This window comes from Trichechus manatus, unplaced genomic scaffold (genome assembly GCF_000243295.1).
Source record: "Trichechus manatus latirostris isolate Lorelei unplaced genomic scaffold, TriManLat1.0 scaffold00072, whole genome shotgun sequence".
Classification (NCBI taxonomy): domain Eukaryota; kingdom Metazoa; phylum Chordata; class Mammalia; order Sirenia; family Trichechidae; genus Trichechus; species Trichechus manatus.
The window spans coordinates 408,030-417,376 of NW_004444008.1; the positions used below are offsets into that span (position 1 = coordinate 408,030).

Genomic DNA, 9,347 nt, shown 5'->3' on the forward strand with positions numbered 1-9,347 from the left:
GTGTGCGTGTCCTCACTGAGGGGCCCCGGGGTGATGCGAGTGTGCGGTACCGCGTGTGCATGTCCTCACTGAGGCGTCCTGAGGTGATGGGAGTGTGTGATACTGTGTGTACATATCCTCACTGAGGCGTCCTGAGGTGACGGGAGTATGTGGTCCCGTGCTCATGTGTCCTCACTGCGGTTTCCTGAGGTGGTGGTGTGTGGTACCAGTGTGCAAGTACCATGTGTACGTGTCCTCACTGAGGCGTCAGAGGGTGGTGGCAGTGTGTAGTACCTGTGTGTTCATGACCTCACTAAGGGGTCCAGGGGGCTGTCACACTGGCTTGGCTAGGAGTGGTGTCCAGCCTCCGGAAATGAGGAAGCTGCCCTGTTTGGGGAAGAGACGTGTCTTAGAGACTGACCTCTGATGTGATGAGTCCACTGAGTTCCTCATCACACATCTTCCATGTGTTTACGTTTCTCATGACTGTAAAATGCTACTGCTTCTGTACTTAAAGGTAACATTTCTCCCATGTTTGAGTTTTGAATGTTTATATTTCTTGTTGAGGAGTTTATAATCCTAGTTCATCTTTCTGTCAGATTTACTGGATTAACGATGTTTTCAAACATTTCTCTTGATAGCTCCATAATGATCCACTGACTATTTGGGGAGAGGGTAAGTTTTGTATCTAACATTTCTACCTTTCTAACACATTTCTCCCCCTCTCCCACATATGCAGGAAACCTCTAGTATGACAGGGACGGGGGTTTTGCCTACTTTTTGACCATGGAGGAGACAGACCGGGAAGCTGTTGCAACAGCCGTCCAGAGGGTAGCTGGGATGCTGCAGCGCCCTGACCAACTGGACAAAGTGGAGCAGTATCGCAGAAGAGAGGCTCGGAAAAAGGCCTCCGTGGAGGCCAGATTGAAGGTATGGAGGCAGAGAAATCAAGTTCCCTCCTGCTCCATTCCTGGACAGACAGAGGCAGAAATCTTGAATTTCAGATTCCTTTACGGAATGATTCATTTTTGTGTGTTTAACATCATCATTATAACTGTTGAATTAGACTTTGTAATGATACGGAGAGGTGAAGCTGAAATTTATTTAGCGAATTCTTTCCAACAATAGATCATCAGTCGGTAGATTTACAAAGAACACTTTGGGAATATTGAAAATACCAAAGCAGCCCCATTTTGAAGCATGCCCACACCCTCCAGGAATGTTTATCCCTTTATACAACGATACAGTGACAGCAGCCATTCTTACTCATTAGATGCTTTCCTGCGGAGTTTCACTCAAGCACACAGTGTGTGCTCATCTCAGTGGATGCTGTAGGGGCTGCCTTTGTGCCAGGTGCTCTGCTGGGCCCGGTAGGGAGGAGGAGGTAGCTGGAGCACTTATTAAGTGTGTGAGAGGGAGACAGGGAAGAAAGTCATATTTCTCCAAGACATTTTATGATTTGGATTGGCTTTCAATTTAGTATGAAGAGATGAGGTTTTACTAAAATATGCAAGTTCAGTATAGCTATAAACAATATCTTGCTATAGTTGATGGCCTTGAGGACTCAAGAGAGTGCCTTTGAGGACATTAATTCTCACATTAATGTGGCATCGAGTTAATCTCTAAACTTGAAAAGCTTGTATTAGATCCAGGTACAAGCAGGCTTCATGAGATAGGATAAGAGTCATTTAATTCTGTCAACAAGTCACCCAGTGACCCCACCAGACTAATTTGAGACAGTAATCTATGTATTACTTTAAAGAATACTTTGAACCATTACAGCGTTAGCCTGTTTTTATTTGTTTTAGAAACTTGTGGGATTAACTAACCATCATCAGTAGTGACTTAGAAGCTTTGGGTCATCTCATAATCATCAATAAATGTTTCTAAATGCAACTTAGACTCCTGGGTGAGGTGCTCCTGGCTTTGACTGTGGTGCTGGTCCCTCTCCTGCCCTTCCTGGCCCCTATCCCCTCCTCTGACTTGCAACACACTGTGTGACATTGTGGCCGGAGAGTGGCTCCAAGTCCTCACATGCCCCTGTTCTATGCGGCGGGGGTGGGGGTGGCTGTTCCCAAGTGGAATCAGCTCCTGGCTGAACAGTAAGAGACTCTCCCCACAAAAGCTGATCAGAAAGTTCTGACAGTTTTCTCTGTTGGGAAACTAGGGATGCCATAGGGGTGTGTGTGTGGAGTCCTTCTGGAGACTGTACTTAAGAGGCGTTCTCTGGTCTACGAAGCATGTGTGGGCGTGTCCAGCACCGTCAGGCTGAAGGGGTGGGAGGGGACTGTCCTGTAGTGTTTCAACAAAGCTTTACACACACAGTCGTGCCATTTTGAGACAGCAGTGAAAACAAGAAAAAGAGGAAACAGAAAAGTTACTTAAATTCTTTTTGGTTTTTATTCTTTTTTCCTGGGTTTTGACTGTTTCTGCTGCTCAAATGGCTCTTTTCTGAATTGAACTTCTGAGGGGAAGGTGTTTTCCTGGGAGGAATCATGTCACTGCTACTCTCTGCCTCACCGTGGTGTCTCCTCAGGCCGCAATCCAGTCCCAGCTGGACGGAGTGCGCACAGGCCTGAGCCAGCTGCACAATGCGCTCAACGATGTGAAGAACATCCAGCAGTCCCTAGCGGATGTCAGTCAGGACTGGAGGCAGAGCATCAACACCATCGAGAGCCTCCGGGACGTGAAGGATGCTGTGGTGCAGCACAGCCAGCTCGCTGCCGCTGTGGAGAACCTCAAGAACATCTTCTCAGGTACTGGCCACACTGCAGGGCCACACAGCATGCCCCCCTGGCTTGCGCCTGCTGTCCCTCAGCGCCTTCCTGCACAAGTGGCTGATGGGGAGACGGTGCAGTTTTCTCCTGTGATGTTCTTTGCAGACCTGTCTCAGAGAGGAGGGTAGGGCCAGTTCCTCTGCACAGCCACCTGCTTTGTTGGACATTGGTGGAAGTGGTCCATTGAGCAGTGAGGCCAGAGAGATGCCTGTAGCTTGGTGTTTGTAGGACACAGACCAGAGGAGAGCCCAGTTGAAGCTGTGTGGGCCGAATTCCCTGGGGTATGTTTCTCTGCTGCAGTCTTGCTGCTGCATAACAGACTAGCTGGGTGGACTCTACTGCGTACAGGAGATGAAAGCAGCTCCACACGTTCCTGAAGGGCCCACGCCCTGTGGGCAGGAGGACTGGTGATTGCAGGGAGAGGCATCCAGGTGGGGGGAGTCCCTGTCACAGTGGGAGCTGCACCTGGCGGCTAGGCAGAGACGCCTTTGAAGCCTCTCCCCATGTGTGGCGTGTGAGGAGTACATGGTCCCTGTCCCCGGACAAGGTCAGCTGTCCCCCCAGATTTCTACTCAGGCCATTGCAGTTGGCATCTGAAGGCTCCCCACACACCACGCACATAAAGGGGCTCCTCTTCCAGCTCCCAGACAGGAGGTCCTGGGTGGGTTGCCTGCCTGCCACCTCTCCTCCCCTCGTCCCTGCATCTGTTTTCTCAGCTGGTTTTCTGTCCAGCTAAGATGCATCTGTGTCCTGTCTGCTTTGCATTCTCATTCCCCAACCAGCAATCCATGTCTGACCACACTGGGACTTCATTTCCCCTGCCCCTCCATGCTGGGTGGTTTCACCGCCTCGCTTGAAGCTCCTGTCAGCAGTATGGAGGCCAAACCACGTGGCTTCTGAGGCCATGGTCCTCTTGTCCACCCCGTGGACCCTCAGCCCAGTGGCCTTCCACCCCCCGGCCGTGCTGTGGGACCCATGTCCTGTGCAGCGCCTGGCGGGGGCTCACCCTGTGCTGGGCTGGGTCCTTGTCGCACTTCTCCCGTGGGCTCCCTAGATGCACATGGGGGCCGGCTGTGGGTGCCCAAAAGGCCCTGCTGAGGCTGGCTGCTTCCTGGTGCCCTGTATCTCTCTCCTCTGTGACATCCACCAGCTGCCCAACTCATACCCCATCTCATGCTTTCCCATTGGCTTGCAGCCTCCCTTCCAGTCTTGTGAAGCCAGGGACCAGGGTGTCTACAGGGAGCAGTGCACCCCTGGCAGTTGAGACTGACTTGCTCCCCTTTCAACAAACGGGCCAACGCCCTGTCAGTGTTTCTTGCTGGGGCAGGTTTTTACTAGAGATCAGGTGGACTGGATTCTCTGTGGACGTCTTTCGTTGCCTGTAGTTCAGTGATGTGCACATGCTGCCAGTGTGACTTAATGTGCATCCTTGTCCTCCCCCAGTGCCAGAGATCGTCAGGGAGACAGAGGACCTGATTGAGCAGGGGGAGCTGCTGCAGGCACACCGGAAGTTGATGGACCTGGAGTGCTCGCGGGATGACCTCATGTACGAGCAGTACCGCATGGACAGCAGGAACACGCATGACATGACGCTCATCCAGGGCTACTTTGGCAGCATGCAGCGCCTCTCGGAGGAGCTGGCCAAGCAACTGTGGATGGTGCTGCAGCGGTCCCTGGTCACTGTCCGTCGAGACCCCACCCTGCTGGTCTCTGTCATACGCATCATTGAGCGGGAGGAGAAGATCGACAGGCGCATGCTCGACCGGAGCAAGCAGACAGGCTTCATGCCGCCCGGGAGGCCCAAAAAGTGGAAGGAGAAGATGTTTGCCATCCTGGACAGAACTGTGACCACGCGGATTGAGGGCACACAGGCCGACACCAGGGAGTCTGACAAAATGTGGCTGGTCCGTCACCTGGAGATCATCCGCAAGTACGTCCTGGACGACCTCATCGTTGCGAAAAACCTGATGGTGCAGTGTTTCCCTCCCCGTTATGACATCTTCAGAAACCTCCTGAACATGTACCACCAGGCCCTCAGCACGCGGATGCAGGACCTGGCCTCAGAAGACCTGGAGGCAAATGAAATTGTGAGCCTCTTGACTTGGGTCCTGAACACCTACACGAGGTAGGGCCCACTGAGTTTTGCTAATAAGTCTTCTCTTACATAGTATCTGTGCGTGGACTGCTGTGTTTTACAAAGTCTTCTCTTATGTAGTACCTGTATGTGGACTGCTGTGTTTCAGTCTTCTCTTACGTAGCATCTGTGCGTGGACTGCTGTGTTTCAGGGTCTTCTCCTATGTAGCATCTGTGCGTGGACTGCTGTGTGTCAGAGTCTTCTCTTACGTAGCATCTGTGCGTGGACTGCTGTGTTTCAGGGTCTTCTCCTATGTAGCATCTGTGCGTGGACTGCTGTGTGTCAGAGTCTTCTCTTACGTAGCATCTGTGCGTGGACTGCTGTGTTTCACAGTCTTCTCTTATGTAGCATCTGTGTGGACTGCTGTGTTTTACAAAGTCTTTTCTTAACATAGCAGCTGTGTATGGACTGGTGTGTTTCAGAGTCTTAAATAGGCATCTGTGTGTGGACTGCTGTGTTTTACAGAGTCTTCTCTTATGAAGCATCTGTGTGTGGACCACTTCGTTTCAGAGTCTTTTACGTAGATATCTATGCGTGGTGGTAGTGGTTGTTAAGTGCCAGTGAGTCAGTTCTGACTTATAATGACCCGTATGTACAACAGAACAGAACACTGCCTGGTCCTGTGCCATCCTCACAATCATTGCTATGTTTGAGCCCATTGTTGCAGCCACTGTGTCCGTCCATCTCCTTGAGGGTCTTCGTCTTTTTTTACTGACTCTGTACCTCACCAAGAATGATGTCCTTCTCCAGGGACTGGTCTTTCCTGATAACGTGCCCAAAATATGTGAGATGAAGTCTTGCCATCCTTGCTTCTAAGGAGCATTCTGGCAGTACTTCTTCCAAGACCTATTTGTTTGTTCTTCTGGCAGTCCATGATAGATTCAATATTCTTTGACCATACCATAATTCAAACACATCAATTCTTTGGTTTTCATTATTTACTGTCCAGAATTCGCAAGCATGTGAGGAGATTGAAAATACCATGCCTTGGGTCAGGCACACCTTAGTCTTGAAAATGACATCTTTGCTTTTTAACATTTTAAAGAGGTCTTTTGCAGCAGATTTGCCCAATACAATATGTCATTTGATTTCTTGACTGCTACTTCTATGAGTGTTGGTTATTGTCTTAGTTATCTAGTGCTGCTGTAACTGAAATACCACAAGCGGATGATTTTAACAAAGAGAAATTTATTCTCTCACAGTCTAGTAGGCTACAGGTCTGAACTTAGGGTACCAGCTCCAGGGGAAGGCTTTCTCTGTCAGCTCTGAAGGTAGATCCTTGTCATCAGTCTTCGCCCAGTCTAGGAGCTTCTCTGCATAGGAACCTCAGGTCCAAAGGACGCACTCTGCTCCCGTTGCTGCTTTCTTCATGGTATGAGGTCCCCATGTCTCTCTGCTTGCTTCTGTCTTTTATATCTTAAAAGAGATTGGCTTAAGACACTATCTAATCTTTGTAGATCTCATGAATATATAATTGCCGCTAGTCAATTTTATTACATCATAGTAATAGGATTTACAGCACATAGGGAAATCACGTCAGATGGCAGAATGTTACACAGTCATACAATACTGGGAATCGTGATTTAGCCAAGTTGACAGATAATTTTGGGGGACACAATTCAATCCATGACAGTTGTGGATCCAAGTAAAATGAAATCCTTGACGACTTCAGTATTTTCTCTGTTTATCATGATGCTGCTTGTTGGTCCACTTGTGAGGATTTTTGTTTGCTTTATGTTGAGTTGTAATCCATACTGGAGACTGTAGTCTTTGATCTTTATCAGTAAGTGCCTCCAGTCCTCTTTGCTTTCAATAAGCAAGATTGTGTCATCTGCGTACCAGGTTGTTAATGATTCTTCCTCCCATCCTGCTGCCTCATTCTTCACATAGTCCAACTTCTCAGATGATTTGCTCAGCAAACAGATTGAATAAGTATGGTGAAAAGATACAACCTGGATGCTCACCTTTTTTGATTTTAAACCATGCCATATCCCCTTCATTTGTTTGAATGATTCCCTCTTAGTCGATATACAGGTTCCTCCTGAACACAATTAAGTGTTTTGGAATTCCCATTCTTCGCACTGTTATCCATAATTTGTTATGATCCACATGGTCGAATGCTTTTGCATAGTCAGTAAAATCACAGGTAAATGTCTTTCTGGTATTCTCTGCTTTCAGCCAAGATCCATCTGACATCAGCAATGATATTCCTCATTCCATGTCCTCTTCTGAATCTGACTTGAATTTCTGGCAGTTCCCTGTCAATGTACTACTGCAACTGCTTTTGAATTATCTTCAGCGAAGTTTTCCTTGCATGTGATATTAATATTACTATTTGATAACTTCTGTGTTCTGTTAGATCACCTTTCTTTGGAAAGGGCGTAAATATGGATCTCTTCCAGTCAGTTGGCTAGGTAGCTGTCTTCCAGATTTCTTGGCATAGCTGAATGAGCACCTCTAGCACTGTATCTGTTTGTTGAAACATTCAGTTGGTGGTCTGTCAATTCCTGAGGCCTTGTTTTTTTCCAATGCCCTCAATGCAGCTTGGACTTCTTCCTTCAGTGCCATCGGTTCTTCATCATGTGTTACTACCTCCTGAAATAGTTGAACGGCAACCAATTCTTTTTGGTATATGACTCTGTGTATTCTTCCCATCTTCTTTTGATGCTTCTTGCATCATTCAGTATTTTCCCCATAGAATCCTTCAGTATTGTAACTCGAGGCTTGAATTTTTTCTTCAGTTCTTTCAGCTTGAGAAATGCCAAGCGTGTTCTTCTCTTTTGGTTTTCTACCTCCAGGTCTTTACAATTTCATTATAATACTTACTTTTTCTTCTCGAGCCACCTTTTGAAATCTTCTGTTCAGTTCTTCTACTTCATCATTTCTTCCATTTGCTCTAGCTGCTCTGTGTTCAAGATCAAGTTTCAGAGTCTCTTCTGACATCCATTTTGGTCTTTTCTTTCTTTCTTGTCTTTTAATGACCTCTTGCTTTCTTCATGTATGATGTTCTTGATGTCATTCCACAACTCATCTGGTCTTCGGTTATTAGTGTTCAGTCGGTCAAATCTCTTCTTCAGAGGGGCTCTAAATTCAGGTGAGATATACTCAAGGTTGTGCTTTGGCTCTCATGGACCTGTTTTAATTATCTTCAGCTTCAGCTTGAACTTGCATATGAGCAATTGATTATTCTGCAGTTGGCCCTTGGCCTCATTCTGATTGATAATGTTGAGGTTCTCCACTGTCTCTTTCCACATATGTAGTTGATTTGATTCCTGTGTATTCCATCTGGCAAGGTCCACGTGTATAGTCGCCATTTATGTTGTTTAAAAAAGGTATTTGCAATGAAGTTATTGGTCTTGCAAAATTCTGTCATGCAATCTCCAGCGTCATTTCTATCACCAAGGCCATGTTTTCCAACTACCAGTCCTTTGTTTCCGTCTTTCACATTCCAATCACCAGTAATTATCAGTGCATCTTGATTGCATGTTTGATTAATTTCAGACTGCAGAAGTTGGTAAAAATCTTCCATTTCTTCGTCTTTGCCTTTAGTGGTTGGTGTGTTAATTTGAATAATAGTCGTATTAACTGGTCTTCCTTGTAGGTATATGGATATTGTCCTGTCACTGACAGCGTTACACTTCAGGATAGATCTTGAAGTGTTCTTTTTGCTGCTGAACGTGAAGCCATTCCTCTTCAATTTGTCATTCTCGGCATAGTAACCATATGATGTGATTGCCTGATTCACAATGGCCAGTACCATCCATTTCTGCTCACTAATGCCTAGGGTATCGATCTTTATGCATCCCATTTCATTTTTGACAGTTTCCAATTTTCCTTGATTCATACTTTGGACATTCCACACTGATTATTAATGGATGTTTGCAGCTGTTTCTTCTCATTTTGAGTCATGCTACATCAGCAGATGATGGTCCCAAAAACTTGACTCCATCCACGTCATTAAGGTTGAGTCTACTTTGAGGAGGCAGCTCTTCCCAGTTGTCTTTTGAGTGCCTTCCAACCTGAGGAGCTCATCTTCCAGCACTATATCAGACAGTGTGCTGCTACTATATATAAAGTTTTTATGGCCAACTTTTTCAGAAGTAGACTGCCAGGTCCTTCTTCCTAATCTTTCTTAGTCTGGAAGGTCTGCTGAAATCTGTCCACCATATGTGATCCTGCTGATATTTGAAATACCAGTGGCATAGCTTCCAGAATCACAGGAACATGCAAGCCCCCACAGTGCAACAAACTGACAGACGAGTGATGGTCTGTGTGTGGACTGCTGTGTTTTACATTCTTAGGTGGACATCTGTGCGTGAACCACTGCGTTTTACAGAGTCTTAACGTAGACATCTCTGCGTGGACCACCGCGTTTTACAGAGTCTTAACGTAGACGTCTGTGCGTGGACCACCGCGTTTTACAGAGTCTTAACGTAGACGTCTGTGCGTGGACCAC

At 46.9% G+C, this 9,347-nt stretch overlaps 1 protein-coding gene across 3 annotated transcripts in view; it reads left to right on the plus strand.

Moving 5' to 3' along the window:
- Positions 1-9,347, plus strand: part of EXOC3 (exocyst complex component 3) — a 38,308-nt gene that overhangs the window by 988 nt on the left and 27,973 nt on the right. For 2 of the 3 annotated variants that reach the window (XM_023734813.1, XM_023734814.1), the window contains exons 2-4: positions 719-909; positions 2,516-2,735; positions 4,200-4,881. In XM_023734813.1, the coding sequence (XP_023590581.1) occupies positions 766-909; positions 2,516-2,735; positions 4,200-4,881 (1,046 nt within the window). In that variant the 5' untranslated portion in view covers positions 719-765. Of the gene's footprint in view, positions 1-718; positions 910-2,515; positions 2,736-4,199; positions 4,882-9,347 lie in introns of those variants that run through there. The other variant, XM_004380265.3, reaches the window with a different exon arrangement.